Raw genomic sequence first — 18,525 nt, forward strand, 5'->3', positions numbered from 1 at the left:
AGTGACATCACCCTTAAAAGCATTGTACAACATGTTTTGCAGGCTGGTTTGTAAATGCCGCATCTTTTCGGACTTGTGGTATGTTGGTAACATTTCTGACACTTTATGCTTGTACCGAGGGTCTAGTAGCGTTGCGACCCAGTACAGGTCCTTCTCCTTAAGCCTCTTGATACGGGGGTCCTTCAACAGGCATGACAGCATGAAAGACCCCATTCTCACAAGGTTGGATGCAGAGCTATCCATCTCCGCTTCCTCATTATCAAGGACTGCATCATCCACGGTCTCCTCCCCCCAGCCACGTACAAGACCAGGGGTCCCCAAAAGGTCACCACTAGCCCCCTGGGAAACCTGCTCCTGTTGGTCCTCCTCCTCCTCCTCCACAAAGCCACCTTCCTCCTCTGACTCCACTTCTGGCACCTCTCCCTGCGTTGCAGCAGGTGCCTGGGTTCGTTCTGGTGATTCCGACCAGAAATCGTGCGCTTCCAGCTCCTCGTCACGCTGGTCTACAGCCTCATCTGTCACTCGTCGCACGGCACGCTCCAGGAATAAAGCGAAGGGTATTAGGTCGCTGATGGTGCCTTCGGTGCGACTGACCATATTTGTCACCTCTTCAAAAGGTCGCATGAGCCTGCAGGCATCGCGCATAAGCACCCAGTAACGGGGGAAAAAAATCCCCAGCTGTGCAGATCCAGTCCTACCACCCAGTTCAAAAAGGTACTCGTTGACGGCCCTTTGTTGTTGCAGCAGACGTTCCAACATAAGGAGCGTTGAATTCCAGCGAGTCTGGCTGTCAGAAATCAAACGCCTGACTGGCATGTTGTAGCGCTGCTGAATGTCAGCAAGGCGTGCCATGGCTGTGTAGGAACGTCTGAAATGGGCCGACACCTTTCTGGACTGGGTGAGAACGTCCTGGAATCCTGGGTACTTGGAGACAAAACGTTGGACTATTAAATTTAACACATGTGCCATGCAGGGCACATGTGTTAAATTGCCTAGTCTCAACGCTGCCAACAGATTGCTTCCATTGTCACACACCACTTTTCCGATCTGCAGTTGGTGTGGGGTCAGCCACCGATCGGCCTGTGACTGCAGAGATGACAGGAGTACAGATCCGGTATGGTTTTTGCTTTCCAGGCACGTCATCCCCAAGACAGCGTGACAACGGCGTACCTGGCACGTCGAATAGCCTAGGGGGAGCTGGGGGTGCACAGGTGTGGAGGAGGAGGACCCAGCAGCAGAGTAAGAAGAAGAAGAAGACGAGGTAGAGAGCGATGGAGGAGTAGAGGTGGTGGCAGAACCGCGTGCAATCCGTGGCGGTGACACCAACTCCACTGTTGTTGTTGAGCTACCCATTCCCTGCTTCCCAGCCATTACCAAGTTCACCCAGTGGGCAGTGTAGGTGACATACCTGCCCTGACCATGCTTGGAGGACCATGCGTCAGTAGTCATATGGACCTTTGGCCCAACACTAAGTGACAGAGATGCGGTAACTTGGCTCTGCACATGTTGGTACAGGTGTGGTATTCCCTTTTTAGAAAAAAAATTGCGGCTGGGTACCTTCCACTGCGGTGTCCCAATTGCTACAAATTTGCGGAAGGCCTCAGAGTCCACCAGCTGGTATGGTAAAAGCTGGCGGGCTAAGAGTGCAGACAAGCCAGCTGTCAGACGCCGGGCAAGGGGGTGACAGTCAGACATTGGCTTCTTACGCTCAAACATGGCCTTCACAGAAACTTGGCTGGTGGCAGATGACTGGGAATGGGAACAGGTGGTCAAGGTGGAAGGCGGAGTGGAGGGTGGTTCAGACGGGTCAAGGAGAGCAGAGGTAGAGCAGTAAGATGCTGGACCAGAAGGAGTGTGGCTTTTAGTTTGCCTGTTGCCTTTGAGGTGTTGCTCCCAAAGTGCTTTGTGCTTGCCGCTCATGTGCCTTCGCATAGAAGTTGTACCTATGTGGCTGTTGGGCTTACCAAGGCTCAGTTTCTGACTGCACTCATTGCAAATTACAATGCTTTTGTCAGAGGCACACACATTAAAAAAATCCCACACTGCTGACTTTTTGGAAGTGTGCGATCTGGCGGTAACAGTAGAAGTTGGCGGCATTGGCGGCAATGGCGGGTGCGTTGGCCGGCTGAACACAGGTGCCGATACATGTTGTTGCCCTACTGATCCCTGCGGGCTGTCCTCCCTGCTTCTTCTAAGTCTTATTCTCCTACTGCCTCTCTGACTCTCCGTCTCTCCATCTGAACTACCCTCCTCTTGCTCTCTTCTACTAGGCACCCACAAAACATCAATCTCCTCATCATCATTCTCCTCAGATGCATCAATTTCTTCTGACACATCACAGAAGGAAGCAGCAGCGGGGACCTCCTCCTCATCACTCATTATGTCCATCTCTGTCGTGTTCTCTGCCAGAATTAAATCTGGTGTAAGGTCCTCATCTCCTTCATCTTCTTCTGGCAATAATGGTTGCGCATTACTCAGTTCAAGAAACTCATGGGAAAATAACTCCTCTGACCCCAGTGAAGAAGGGGCACCGGTGGTGGAGGAAGTGTTACGTGGGGTGGCCATAGCAGTGGAGGATGAGGAGGATGTTGTGGTAAAGTTAGAAACGGTAGAGGATGGGGTGTGCTGTGTAAGCCAGTCAACTACCTCTTCAGCATTTTGGGAGTTCAGGGTCATTGGCTTTTTAAAACTGGGCAATTTGCTAGGGCCACAGGATTGCATAGCAGCACGGCCCCTAGCACGGCCTCTGCGTGGCGGCCTGCCTTTGCCTGGCATTATTTTTTAAAAAACAACAACAACAACAAAAACTCAGTTGGTTTTTCTGGAAACGATAATACACACAGCTAGATGGCGGGTTGAAGAAAACAGTGTGCAAATAATGCCTACAAGGTCAACGTATACACTACTACAGCGGTGGATACGGATTACGTAAAATATATTATGGCTGCTTGAAAAAAGTCACTCCGGTGTTTTTTCTGGAGACGGTAATATTATGGATATTTAGACAGAATGTGAACAAGGTCACACAGCTAGATGGCGGGTTGAAGAAAACACTGTGCAAATAATGCCTACAAGGTCAACATATACACTACTACAGCGGTGGATACGGATTACGTAAAATATATTATGGCTGCTTGAAAAAAGTCACTCCGGTGTTTTTTCTGGAGACGGTAATATTATGGATATTTAGACAGAATGTGAACAAGGTCACACAGCTAGATGGCGGGTTGAAGAAAACACTGTGCAAATAATGCCTACAAGGTCAACGTATACACTACTACAGCGGTGGATACGGATTACGTAAAATATATTATGGCTGCTTGAAAAAAGTCACTCCGGTGTTTTTTCTGGAGACGGTAATATTATGGATATTTAGACAGAATGTGAACAAGGTCACACAGCTAGATGGCGGGTTGAAGAAAACACTGTGCAAATAATGCCTACAAGGTCAACGTATACACTACTACAGCGGTGGATACGGATTACGTAAAATATATTATGGCTGCTTGAAAAAAGTCACTCCGGTGTTTTTTCTGGAGACGGTAATATTATGGATATTTAGACAGAATGTGAACAAGGTCACACAGCTAGATGGCGGGTTGAAGAAAACACTGTGCAAATAATGCCTACAAGGTCAACGTATACACTACTACAGCGGTGGATACGGATTACGTAAAATATATTATGGCTGCTTGAAAAAAGTCACTCCGGTGTTTTTTCTGGAGACGGTAATATTATGGATATTTAGACAGAATGTGAACAAGGTCACACAGCTAGATGGCGGGTTGAAGAAAACACTGTGCAAATAATGCCTACAAGGTCAACGTATACACTACTACAGCGGTGGATACGGATTACGTAAAATATATTATGGCTGCTTGAAAAAAGTCACTCCGGTGTTTTTTCTGGAGACGGTAATATTATGGATATTTAGACAGAATGTGAACAAGGTCACACAGCTAGATGGCGGGTTGAAGAAAACACTGTGCAAATAATGCCTACAAGGTCAACGTATACACTACTACAGCGGTGGATACGGATTACGTAAAATATATTATGGCTGCTTGAAAAAAGTCACTCCGGTGTTTTTTCTGGAGACGGTAATATTATGGATATTTAGACAGAATGTGAACATGGTCACACAGCTAGATGGCGGGTTGAAGAAAACAGTGTGCAAATAATGCCTACAAGGTCAACGTATACACTACTACAGCGGTGGATACGGATTACGTAAAATATATTATGGCTGCTTGAAAAAAGTCACTCCGGTGTTTTTTCTGGAGACGGTAATATTATGGATATTTAGACAGAATGTGAACAAGGTCACACAGCTAGATGGCGGGTTGAAGAAAACACTGTGCAAATAATGCCTACAGGGCAAATAATGCCTAAAAGGTCAACTTATACACTACTACAGCGGTAGTAAAATAAAAAAAAGTAAAATAAAAAAAAAATGAATATTAAAAAAAAAAATTAAAGTTGGTGCTGCTGAACTACTAGGAGCAGCAGATTAGCACACCAGTCCCACTCCCCAACACTGCTAGACTAATAGCACTGGGCTCTTATAGTAGTAGTAGTAGTAGTAGTAAAACAACAAAAAAATAAATAAAAGCAGTCCTTACAAGGACTACTGTTATTGCAGCAGTCAGCAGATGAGATCAGAAGCAGGACAGCTGCCCACTGCAGCTACATACAGAGCACTGCAGTAGAAGGTAGATTACTAGCCAGCAAAGCTACCTAAGCTAAAATGTCCCTCAAACCCCTGCAGACTTCTGTCCCTCCAATAACAGAGCAGTATCAAAACGATTACTAGCCAGCAAACTTTCAACTGTCCCTGAAATCACTAACAGGCAGCAGCTCTTTCCCTACACTATCTCTTCAGCACACACAGGCAGAGTGAAAAAACGCTGCAGGGCTTCGGTTTTTATAGGGAAGGGGAGTGGTCCAGGGGAGAGCTTCCTGATTGGCTGCCATGTACCTGCTGGTCTGGGGTGAGAGGGCAAAAAAAAGCGCCAACAATGGCGAACCCAAAATGGCGAACGTCGCGCGACGTTCGCGAACTTCCGGCGAGCGCGAACACCCGATGTTCGCGCGAACAAGTTCGCCGGCGAACAGTTCGCGACATCTCTAGAAGTAGGTAGTCGAAGTTTTTATTAAAGAGACAGTACTTTGACTATGGAATGGTCGAATAGTCGAACGGTTTTTAGTTTTCTGGGCTGGAGGCCTTATTTTGAGGCATTTTTTAAAGAAATAGGGGAAAGTAAGAAGCAATCATTTTAAGAACTACAAGTTTTTGAAGGAAATGTATTACGTACAGTTAAAAGGTCTGTAAAATATTAATAGACATTATAATAGTATACTTACCAACTGAATAGTAGAGGTAGATTTTGCTTTCCTCGATTGATCTCCTAAATGAGCATCCAGTGGTAGATCATGAGAATGTGTCAAGTGCCCATTCATTAATGAGCGACCCTTTGAATTAGAATATATATATTAGGTAAAGAGGGGCCTACAGATTACAGTCTAAAGGGAAAATGAGAAACAAGTGGGGAAATGTAATAAAAGAGCACGTGTTTAATTGAAACCAACCAAAAGCAAACGTCCTACTGCGTTTTATTACATATGGGGAAAGTGAGCTATGAAAATAAAAAAGCCATGACTACATTTTTTCTCACATTGTGCTAGTCTTTGGGGAACAATATAAACATGCACCCTTTAAGGTTATTACCTCTGGTCTGGGACTCTTTGGCTTGAAAGGTGAAAATTATTAGTTGCTGTGGGTTACAGGGCCAAGTCATATGTTGCCCTATAGGTTTACATTTGCTTCTTCTTAAGCCATTTTCTCAGGTTTGACCAATTAGGTCACCATCACAGTATTACTTACACTTTCTTTGTAGTCCCTGTTACAGGTATAGATCCAAATAATTTTTTGCTTAGTGGCCGGTTAATAATAGACCCAGCTTTATCCTAGTTTCTTCGTTTTTCACAGGCAGGTTTATGGTGGGAAGTATATATTATGCAGTATGAAAATTCCACCAAACATTTTTTTAAAAATACAATACTGAGGCATTTAGAGGGTTTTATACTAATCTCCGAATGCAAAAATCACGAAAAATTTGTGATTTTTTAATAGAATCAGACAATTTTTCCCTGGAATGGAAAAGTTCAAATCAGAAAATCCAGCATCTCTTTTTGGCCAAAAAACATAAGAAATCAGAGTTTTCGGGTGAAAAATCTGAAAAAAAACCCCTGAAAATCTGATTTTTTCCCACAAAGCAAATTTTTGGGAAAATTTAATCATAAATAAGAGTAAAAACCCTGATCGGATTTGATCGGAGTTTGCAGCAGAAAATGTTGAGATAATATCGGACTTTGATAAATAACCCCTTTGTCCAGGAATAGACCAAAGCATGCTAGAAACCTGCCATTGATCAAAGCTTCTTATATGAACACAAAAAGCTTACATACAGAAATATGTTCATTTATATAAAGCTATATAATAGCTAAGTATGGAACAGGTAAATGGCACTGCAAAATGACTGCAGTTATATATAATATGAATTATATGTTACAAGTAGAAAGATACTGTAAGCATGTTTAATACCTTCACTATAGTACTGAAACAATATATTCTAAAGTATTATGCACAAATCCTGCTTTGGTTTTTGCATAGTACAGTAGCTTTCAATACTTTACACTCTATACCCTTTATTATAAGTCTTGTAAACATGGTGAAAAAAAGTTTGTACTATATTCAGAAAAATATAATGTAAAACCTTTTTTGAATATTCCAGAATGACAGGAATGTTTACCTGCTTAGTAGATGAAACAAGAAGGAAAAAAAGCTTGTTAATCAGGAAAAACGCATGAATTCCTCCAATCATTCCCGTTATTTTCCATAAATATTCATTATCTTCCATGTAATCTTGTTGGATAGGATGCTTGTGGGAAACATTCTCATGTATACCAAGAACCTAAAAAAATTCAACGAATGAAACACAGCCCATACCAGTATTTGCATTGCAAGAATCACCCGGCTACTCATCATAGCCATGTAACAGAGCATTGTTTTAACATTTATTAGTACAAATTACTCCTATTTATGGGCCTTCTTATTAGACTTCTCAGTTTTTGCCAAACAAAAATAGGTAAATACAGTTCTACATGAAATTTCTTAATGAGATTTTTCTCATGCATTAACATAGTATCTGGGATGTCCATCAAGTTCTACCCTTTGCTCAAATAACTGGTTTAGTTGTCTTGAAAAAAAAAAATACTGTTAAAATTTACACAAAGAATGAGAGAAATTAAATATTGACACCATATTTGAATTTATAGTCCATCAAAAAGGCCTCTAAAAATGTTAAAGGGATACTGTCATGGGAAAATATTTTTTTTCCAAAATGCATCAGTTAATAGTGCTGCTCCAGCAGAATTCTGCACTGAAATCCATTTCTCAAAAGAGCAAACAGATTTTTTTATATTCAATTTTGAAATCTGACATGAGGCTAGACATATTGTCAATTTCCCAGCTGCCCCAAGTCATGTGACTTGTGCTCTGATAAACTTCAATCACTCTTTACTGCTGTACTGCAAATTGGAGTGATATCACCCTCCCTCCCCCCTCGCCCTCCCAGCTGCCAAACAAAAGAACAATGGAAGGTAACCAGATAGCAGCTGCGTAACACCAGATTACAGCTGCCTGGTAGATCTAAGAACAACACTCAATAGTAAAAACCCATGTCCCACTGAGGCACATTCAGTTACATTGAGAAGGAAAAACAGCAGCCGGCCAGAAAGCATTTCTCTCCTAAAGTGCAGGCACAAGTCACATGACCAGGGGCAGCTGGGAAATTGACAAAATGTCTAGCCCCATGTCAGATTTCAAAATTGAAAAAAATCTGATTGCTCTTTTGAAAAAATGGATTTCAGTGCAGAAGTCTGCTGGAGCAGCACTATTAACTGATGCATTTTAAAAAAAAAAACATGTTTTTCTATGACAGGATCCCTTTAAGAAGTTCAATCTAATAGTATCAGTCAATTACACGTGTCCCAGATTTCACTTTCTCTGTTTCACCTGTCACCATACACCATTTTGTATATATTACAAAAATCAACAGATAATCCGCTTTGATCATTTTAAAGTGTCCAGCCTTCTCATAGCAGATTATTTGTTAAAGACATTACCTGAGGAATGAGATGTAGAAGTGCATCCCCTGAGAGCGTTCCAACTGCCAGCCCTACGAACAACTGTAAAATAAGTTTGTAGTTTTCCTCACAAGAGCTAAATATGATGAGAGTGGCACCAAACATGGACCCGATTGTAAGAAGCAGTACCGAGATTGTGCTGTAGCCATATTCTGTAGAATTCCAATAATAAGTTATATCATATGGTATAAAAATCAAAATTTGTAGTTATGCATGTTTTAGATCAGCAAAATAAACAAAAATAATCCAGGAACATGTACAAGATGTGTTCATAAGTAGGTATAAAGTAGAAAGAAATTATGTTTTAAGTTTAAATTGCAAGTGATGAGCATTCGAGTTTATTTGAGTTTGAAAAACTTTAAATTTCACCACTCTTTATTCGTTTTAGATTCATGTTTTTCAAATGGTGAACTCTAACTTTAACCATTGATACATAGAAATCTAAAAATCCCTTGTTAGTACAAATAAAAAGAAGACTCACTCTCTAATGTGGTGGGAGGAACAAGCTGTGTTGTTCCATTATCTTCTGATTGGCACGTGCAAGTAAGGAGCTGATGAATGATTGCTGGACTCATTTGCTTAAAGTGCTCTTTGGAAACAGGAGAATGACTGTTTTTTAAAAATATCTTCACAAGTTCATAGACAGAAAAACAGGAGTGAGCCTGAAAAACAGTGAAAAAGCTTGATTAGAAAGCATTCTTGTAACGGAGAAACAATTCATGCAATATTAAGGATTTTGGAATGAAATCAAAATGAATAACAAGGAAAGTTCTAGTTATGATAAACATTAAATTTTAAATAATTTCATATAAAATGCAAGGCAAAAGTTCAAGGTTATAATGCATTGGGTCACTTATATGCAGTAGATGAGTGACAAACGACCATAATGTAACATCACAAGTTTTAAAAAATCGCAAAGGGAGACAGACCTATTCTTCTCTAGAACATTCACCTTAAAAGGAGAGGGAAGTATAATTTACTAGTATAGTTTAATTTATTTGGAAAGAAAGAAAGAAGTATAAACCCTTCACTCGCTTAATACGAACGAAAAAATAAATTAATAGATAACTTGTGAATTCAATTCATTAATTATGATATTTTAATTGGTGAAAAAGTGTACAGAATTCATCAATCAATTAAAATGCCAGTGCTTGAATATTATGCTTGATACCTATGTATATCGAATTAATATCTTGTATTTTTTAAGATTATAATTGATTAATTCCTTAAAAAAACTGTACCATCAATTGTGAGGAGATGAATTGAAATAAGTCAATAAAATAAAGTGTTCCTGCTAAGGAGTCGCTATTGAATTAGCTTAACATTGTGAACTTTAAGTTAAAGTGCTAGTGCTGTGAAATAAATTAAGGTGAATTTATTAAATTCAAGGTTGAAAATCTTATGTCCTAGACCGTCATTTGAAGATTGAAGTAGGAATAGGAAAATGATAGAGGTGGAGAGGTCCCAAAAACTTCTATCAGAGGTATTTTCTATGCCCTGGGACTCCACACGATAAGAAAGTCAAACACTGGGGACTGTGGTCTCAATTGTAACATCACAAGTGTAAATGTGCCTAAATCAATGAGTTATTGTCACTTGTTTAGTTTGTCCTATATATATATATATATAATATAGACATTCTTCCTAATTTTTATAAAGTCAACAAGAAATGCTAAATTCTCTAGTAATAATTCTGTATAAAAAGGACTATAGCTCAAACATCTAAGTTGCAGAAGGTGGTTGATTAAATGCTCAGGACAACTAAACATATCCTTTCCAAATGTTGAGAAATTATAACTCACATCAACCCCAGTCTTGACTGTGAAGGTAACCCTACCTGATGCCAATAGCTTGAGTGTGACTCCTCATCATAGACTTCACTGTGGTCATGCCTCTCCTCTTCATTTGGCTTAGACAAGTGTTCTTGGTCTTTTTGTGGTATCACAGAACTTGCTGATTTTTTTCTGTGACTATGGCTTGACTTGCCACAATCACCGGTGGCTTTAAGTTTCCCAAGAAGTTCAGCAATATCTAACCAAGGAATGAAACATAATTATCTGTTATTTAAAAAATGTCTGTACTTAAACTGTAAATGAAATATTTCTCCCCTTCAGCTCTCTCGCTTTAGAACCATAAAAACAAGGGGAGTGATTATTATTATTATTAATACATTTTTATTGAGCAGCAACATATTCTTCAGCATTGTTCAATAGAAGGGTGTGTGTATCAAATATATAGGTTGCAAGAATACAGAGGTAAAAACTGCCTTACTCGGAAGAGTTTTTGATCTAGTTATTTTCTTAAATGTTTTGTTTCATAAATAATGCCCTATAACTGTGATTGTGCTATGCAATTTTCTTGATGTGTTATAATTGTTATGAAACACTTGTGCATAGTTGTTATTTTGTCATGGGAGATGTTGACAACCTGCAAAAAACTAATGCTTAAATCACTGTCCCATTAGCTTATCTGCAACCTCTGAGCTCACTGAGCATTGCCCTTACCTTGTTCAGACTCCAGCAGAAGCCCACATTATACAATGCCATCATTTCAGGGTGGCCATCAGGGACATCTGCTGGTGTCTGAGCAAAATGGTGTCTGCCCTCTGGAGATAAAACAAAGCCTAATTTTATGAGAAAGAAGTTGGTACTTGGCAGGTCCAGCTGTTCTAGATTTACTTCTACTAGATAAACTATTCCAAGGTAACATACTGTGACAATAACCTCAGCTTACCTGTGGTAGTCAGGTCACTAGTTCGGTTGAAAGATTGGAAAATGAAATCAGTGAAGAATTCTGCATTTGGAAATTCTTTTCTTGTTATACAGACACGCTGAAGGGATAACATAAGAACAATTTCAGCCAGCCTGGGAAGCTTTATTTCATCAACCACAGTACTGCCCACCATTGCAAATGTGTCCTCCATGGAAATCACATCCGCACACTGAAAAAGAAAATATAAAATTATAAATATAAATAATACAAATAATAATAATGCATAAAATAAAATAAATTCATTGATACTGCCATTGGCTACTAAATAAAACCATAAAGTAGTTGGTTAAAATTAATTACCAAAATAAATATACCCAACAAGGATACCTGTAGTCATTCAGATTCCTGATGGTTTAATAGGGTGATATACCATGTGACATCTTTGATTTACTAGATTGGAGGGATTATTTCAACAAAATGATTTGTGAGTTTTTTCTACCACGAATAAACTCAAATTTAAAAAAGCATTATTAACATGTATTTTTATTCTTAACATGTATTTTTAGATTGCGAACATATTTTGTAGCGTTGTAAAATAAATGTGCTTATACAAAGAACATACAGAATGACATACATAGCAACCAGTAACCTATACAAAACCTATACAAAAGGTGAAAAAGGCCCTGTGCAAAAGAGTTTAAAAATCTAGAAGGGTAAGGGATTGAGACACAATTTGGTAGTTTAACAGAATGAGGGTAGGCTTCTCTAAATAACTGTGTTTTAAGAGATCTTTTAAAAGCAAAAAGGTTAGGAGAAAGTCAGACGGACTGTGGGAAAGAAAGGGGGTGCAGCCCTTGCAAAGTCTGGAATGTGAGCATGTGAGGAGGTACAGTAATGAGGAAAGAGTTGAGGAGCAGGTCAATAGAGGAGCATGAGTATCTAGGGATGAGTTCAGAGATGTAGGGTGGGGCAGAGTTATAAATTGCTTCAAATGTCAGGGTCATTGGTTTGAATTTTATTCTGAAAGGTAGTGAAAACCAGTGCAGAGATTGGCAGAGTGGCATGGCAGAGGAGGAGCGGTTCCTGCGGTGTATAAGCCTGGCGGCAGTGTTCATTATAGACTGGAGAGGTGACAGTCTCTGACATGGAAGGCCAATTAAAAGAGAGGTACAGTAGTCTAGATGTAATATGATGAGAGAGTGGATAAGAATTTTGTCAGCAGCTTGGGTGATAAATGATTGTATTTTGGATATGTTCCTTAGGGTAACATGACTGCATATGAGGACAGGGTAGAATATAGGTTTACCCCAAGGCACCGGGCCAAGAGAGACGGGGTGATAGTGGAATTATTGACTATGATAGATTCTTCTGAGATGCACGGATGTTAATTGGGAAAAAGAGAACTATTTCAGTTTTAGAGAGATTTAATTTAAGGTAGCCTTGTGACATCCAAGTAGAGATAGTAGACAGGCAGATAGAGACCTGAGTTAAGAGCTCTGGTTTGAGAACAGGAGAGGAGCGATAGATCTGAGTATCATCATCAAAGAGGTGGTAGTGGAAACCATACGAGTTGTTTAGTTTACTGAGGGAGGAAGTATAGAGAGATATAATAAGGGGCCCAGGACGAAGTCTTGAGGAACCCAAAAAAAGCATTAATGTTGCTTTATTAATTAAAAAAAAAAAAAATTTCAAAAGCACAAAGAAATAAAAACTTAGAAAAAATATGAATACAAAAACTTTGACATACTTGTTTTTGTAAGAATTTTCATGCAATTACAAGTGAAAACAATTGTGAAAACCACTAAAGCTTCAAAGTAAATGAGTAAAAAAAAAGCCCCTTGGTTTCAGGGTTGATATACTGTACTTTTACTGTAGCTGTATATTTCCTCTAAAAAGTTATCAACCTATTTTAGGAGAAATTAGCTTATTGCAAAGGCATGTGGTTGTGAAGCAGAGTTTAAAATCAATTCTGTGCAAAAAGCAAGACTAAGAATCTGTAGGTAAGCCAAATAATCTAATTTATGCACAGCGCCACATTCCTGCCATTCTTACAAAGTCTGGGAGGAGGAGGGAGTTTTTCAGCCAAGGAAAGAAAACAGCAAATGAATCTTACTTTGATTTGGCTGAAGAAATGAGGATGAGGAGCACTGAACTTTTAGTTGCTGGTGGCATGAAAGTATTATGACAGGTAAGACGAGGGGTTAAAAAGATTAAACACATGTAGAAGAAGTGGGCAGGGTTATTTGTCTACCAAATGTGTCAGGAGAATAAGGAGTTTTGCAGGGATCGAGTTAGAAGTTTGTGGGGAAATTGCAGGGGTGACTGGTGGGGGCAGAATGAAGATATTTCAAATTAGGACTGCACAACTTGTGGTGAGCTGGCTATGATTTCATGGGACTCCAAATGTTTTCTTTGTTGTGGATTGTTGTTCAACCACAGCATAAACAAACTCAACTCTAGGCAAAAATGTGCTGAAATTACTTACATAGGGTTGCATGACCCATACTCATACACTTTTGTTTACAGTCTGTCAATCACAGAACATGCAAGGCTTTGTGGGAATTCTGCTTTCAATAACTAATACATGAACATATTACAGGCAATCCCCGGGTTATGTATGAGATAGGGTCTGTAGGTTTGTTCTTGAGTTAAAATTGTATGTAAGTTGAAACATATACATTTACTTATTAAATGCAACAAGACAGATGTTTGTCTTAACATAGTATTTATTTTTTACCTTTCTGTGCATATTTATTTTTAGCTTTTTGTGCTCTGCAATAGACAACACACGCTAGAGGGGATTATGGCAGGTGGTTTATTAAAGCTAAATGCTAATAAAGGCCAAGCAAACCACAGTACTGCAATAGCCTCTGTATGGAAGTATGAGTTGTATGTAACTCGAGGACACCCTGGGGCTCATTTATAAACTTTGCAAAGGGCAGATTGGTGTGCAAACAGAACAGAACATTTTTTTCACACACTGCAAATGTCTATAAGAGCTTTTTAAATATGGCTTGAAGCGCAAATTGCGAATATTATGTGCACACTCTGCGTTTTAATTACGCCAACTTTGGTGGCGGAGAAAATATTCGCAAAAGAGTTTTGCAAATTGCAAATTTAAGTTACTGTCAACGCTATTTTCATGCACAACAACCTCGCACTCACGCAAACACTCGTCTCATTTGTAAACCATTTGTGAATTTGCAAAAACTGAAAACACGGGAAGAGCAGTGCAATATATAAGCGTTCAGGAAAAAACATGGGCAATACAACCATTTGCAAATAAATATGCGCTGTGCGAACTTTATAAATAACCTCCCTGTATTACGAAATAATTGAAAATGTGTAATGAAGTTATATTGGAAAGTTGCTGAGAATTATATTTGTTTTCATTTGGTATAATTTCATATTTATATACAACTCCTTTAAAGGACCACAGTTTAAAGGGATACTGTCATGGGGAAAAAAAAAATTTCCAAAATGAATCAGGTAATAGTGCTGCTCCAGCAGAATTCTGCACTAAAATCCATTTCTCAAAAGAGCAAACAGATTTTTTTATATTAAATTTTGAAATCTGACATGGGGCTAGACATATTGTCAATTTCCCAGCTGCCCAAAGTCATGTGACTTGTGCTCTGATAAACTTCAATCACTCTTTACTGCTGTACTGCAAAGAACAATGGGAAGGTAACCAGATAGCAGCTCCCTAACACAAGATAACAGCTGCCTGGTAGATCTAAGAACAACACTCAATAGTAAAAACCCATGTCCCACTGAGACACATTCAGTTACATTGAGAAGGAAAAACAGCAGCCTGCCAGAAAGCATTTCTCTCCTAAAGTGCAGGCACAAGTCACGTGACCAGGGGCAGCTGGGAAATTGACAAAATGTCTAGCCCCATGTCAGATTTCAAAATTGAATATAAAAAAATCTGTTTGCTCTTTTGAGAAATGGATTTCAGTGCAGAATTCTGCTGGAGTAGCACTATTAACTGATGCGTTTTGAAAAAAACATGTTTTCTGATGACAGTATCCCTTTAAGGATAGAAAACACTCAAGCTAAACTTCTTGTGTCGGCCTCACTGCAATTCAATTATCACTTCAGTATAATGATTAAGGAAAACCTTACCTGTATTTCCTCAAGTAGCTGGAAATATTGCTTTAAAGCAGAGAGAATGTCATCTATTTCATTTAGGGAAAGATAGTGGCAGTCTTCATCCTTTCGTAATTTCAGAAGACTGTTGCGATAGAATTTATAGTCTGTTGTGGTGAGATTATTCATTGAGGTACAGAAGACCTTTTGGTTCATTATATAAAACAGAAGCACGACTGATATCTTCTGTATTGCATCATCGTCTACGTCACTGCTTTTATTTCTTCCCGCCATGAAGAGTAGGGCCTCAGGTTGAAGACACTAGAAACAAAGAAAGTTACAAGTGCATCCATCCAAATAACAATACATTTAAGGAGCATATAGTTTTCATTTCTATTTAGATGAATAAATCATGCTTACAATAGTACAACAGTTGATTTTTTTAAAAAAAATATTGGAAATATTACATAATAAAAATTAAAAATCAAAACGTTTCCAAATATCTATGTAGGGCAAATGGCTACAACACACAAAAAAGACAATTCTTTATATCTGTACAGAATCAGGACATTCATTTCTTTCAGCTTCATACTGTTTCATACATTTCAGGTATGGGATCCATTATAAGAAAATGCGTTATCTAGAAAGGTCATCTCCCATAGAATCCATTTTAAGTAAATCATTTAAATTTTTAAAAAATGATTTCCTTTTTCTCTGAAATAATAAAACACTACCAGGCCCGGATTTGTGGAAAGGCCATCTAGGCCCGGGCCTAGGGTGGCAGGAATTTAGGGGGCGGCATGCTGCCCAACCACACCCACATTGGTTCAAAAACACTAGGGATGCGCTCGAGATACACTCATTTCTTAAATTTCCCATTGCTCTGTTCCAGATGATGAAAATTTGCATGAATAAAGGGGGGGGTACAGGGGCGACGAACGGCAGTGGGCCTAGGGGCGCCCACTATGTAAATCCGGCCCTGAACACTACCTTGTACTTATTCCAACTAATATATAATTGATCCTTATTGGAGGCAAAACAACGCCATTGGGTTTATTTTATATTAAAACTATTTTACTAGACCTAATATTTGGAGATCTAAATTATGGAACAATCTAGAAAACCCCAGGTCCCGTGCATTCTGGATAACCTATACCTGTAATAGTATTAAAGAGACACTGACACCAGAAAATAACCTTTTTTATATCCACCATAACATTATCTTTGAATGCTATTTATAATTTTGCCATAAAAGTATTTGCCTGATGCTTTTACATTACCTTTCTTACCCCCATGTTCCTCTGAGGGGGCTGCCATATTTGTGCAGCAGGAGTCCCTTAGCAAACTCTAGGGGGCACATTTACTTAGCTCGAGTTGTGGAGGACAGGTAACAGTGTTACTTTATTGTCTCTCAGGTAAAAAGTCTATTTTACTGTTATGCTGTGCATTTTCATTTATTTCCTTGCCCAGCTATTTGCAAAACATATATCATATATCGCTATAAGCTAGGAAGCAACAAAGAGGAACCTCTTCAAAGAAACAGGCTCATGCTAAGAAGGCGTCACAATGGTTTGTGGGCAAGCCACTCTGCACCTGTTTCCTGAAGATGACTGCAGAAGCATTCCGAATAAGGACATATTATGATTTCTGTTATGACTATTGGTTATGCTGCTAAAAATCTGATATCCGGAGCTGCCAGCCTACACCCCACTTAACCCATATAATTCTCTGTGCCTTAGAATAAAGCAGAAGAAGCATTTTGTATACTGAACAGTCTGTGTCAGTGTCATTCTTCCGGTCTAGACCTTTGCACAAACTAATTAGGACGGGGATAGATGCTCTCAAGGACTAATTACGTCCCTAACAGAGTGAATGAACTGAAGAAAAAATACTTCGAATTTTGAACGTTTTTTTTGGCTACTTCGACCATCGAATTGGCTACTTCGACCTTCGACTACGACTTCGAACTAAAAATCGTTTGACTATTTGACCATTCGACAAATCGTTTGATTCAAAGGATTTAATCGTTCGATCTAACAATTTTTCCTTCGATCGTTCGAACTATCAGCAAAAACGATCAAGGTGACATAGGTAACTTTCAATGTAGATTAATATTTTGTAAAGAACTTTTTTAGTGTCAGTATACTTTAAACGGATACTGTATAAGAGAACTTGTATTAGTCAAGAAATGAAGGAATGAAAAAATGTATTCTGCATGGGTGATCATTTACATGCTATGCAAAGTGCCTTCTATAGGACCATGTATGATCTCTGGGGCAAACTCAATTTATTACAAGTTCATGCTATGAGTACATGTATAGGCATGCTTATAATGACAATTTCCCCCATTTCCTCGTCATCTCCACCATGACTCCCCATCAATGTTTGCATCACAATTTGCATTAATATTTCGCCTCCCTCTCTGGTCACTGCAGAACTTTTTTTCCCTTCTGCCATACCATCTCTTTCTTTGGTCCATGCTGTCGGTGAGCCATGTTTTTACTATTGGTCTAGGTCAATCTTAGAGGAGAACTTCATGGTTCTTATACAGTATTTCCAAAGTATTTCTGACTCTTGCATAACTTTTAGTAATATGCTTACTGTGTATATACCTGTATGGAACAGTAATAAAAATACAAGGAGGAACCATTCAGCGGATATTCATTTTTACATTAGTGTTCCTTTAATAATAAGCATGATAACAATAAACAAATTAAAATATTAACAAAATATCACAAATCAGGGCTCTAACCAAGAACAGTCTGGAAGGTTTACCAAATAATGCCTCTTAATCAATGAGCGTTTAAGATAGGTTAGGATTAGGTTTTAGGCATCTGGCATCGGGCAATGTAACATATGGTGTTATGGTAAATGGGACAATAAGCATCTCAAACATAAGTTCCCAATAAAAGGGTATCTATTCTCTCATACTGTGTTCATTAAACAAATCTATAGTTGTTATATTTAATCTTGTTTCCTTGATACATTAAAGCAAGTGTAAAATTAACAAGATTAGTTTCTTCTTACATGAAAAATGTAAGATTCAATGAAAAATATTGTGTTGGATGCTTTTTCTTTCTGTCTTTATAGAAATATCCAGTTATCTATTAGCAAATAAACTCAACACATTTATTATAGAGGTTGGGGTGCTGCTCAGAATAAGCATTTTTATTCATACTGCCTGCCACACATATTTCACCTTCTACAGTAAGGCTAAAGGTGCTCATAGAGGAAGAGGAGTGTTTGAGAAACTCCAGCTTACATTGCCTCTGGGTAGTTTCATTGTGTCCTGTTGATGATGCAAACAAATGCTTGCCTTTATTCATATCTGTAGACAGAAGAGTTAAAGCTTTAACTGTATACAATCAAGGGTGATTCTGGGCCCCTGCCACCCCAAGGTGGACCCCTCACACACATACACACACATAAGCCAAATTTCTGGTTTAATAACTGTGATTTCAGCTCTTAAAGTTACCAAGACCAGCCTTTTGCCTTTTTAACATAACACAAGAT

At 38.9% G+C, this 18,525-nt stretch overlaps 1 protein-coding gene across 1 annotated transcript in view; it reads right to left on the bottom strand.

Moving 5' to 3' along the window:
• slc39a12.S (solute carrier family 39 (zinc transporter), member 12 S homeolog) overlaps positions 1 to 18,525 on the bottom strand; it is a 28,178-nt gene that overhangs the window by 7,484 nt on the left and 2,169 nt on the right. Inside the window, exons 2-8 of the mRNA XM_018269121.2 lie at positions 15,049 to 15,333; positions 10,942 to 11,149; positions 10,046 to 10,239; positions 8,690 to 8,870; positions 8,188 to 8,360; positions 6,813 to 6,974; positions 5,365 to 5,472 (exon numbers count right to left, since the gene is read on the bottom strand). Coding sequence (XP_018124610.1) covers positions 5,365 to 5,472; positions 6,813 to 6,974; positions 8,188 to 8,360; positions 8,690 to 8,870; positions 10,046 to 10,239; positions 10,942 to 11,149; positions 15,049 to 15,333 — 1,311 coding nt within the window. The remainder of the gene's footprint in view (positions 1 to 5,364; positions 5,473 to 6,812; positions 6,975 to 8,187; positions 8,361 to 8,689; positions 8,871 to 10,045; positions 10,240 to 10,941; positions 11,150 to 15,048; positions 15,334 to 18,525) is intronic.

This window comes from Xenopus laevis, chromosome 6S, assembly GCF_017654675.1.
Source record: "Xenopus laevis strain J_2021 chromosome 6S, Xenopus_laevis_v10.1, whole genome shotgun sequence".
Taxonomy (NCBI): domain Eukaryota; kingdom Metazoa; phylum Chordata; class Amphibia; order Anura; family Pipidae; genus Xenopus; species Xenopus laevis.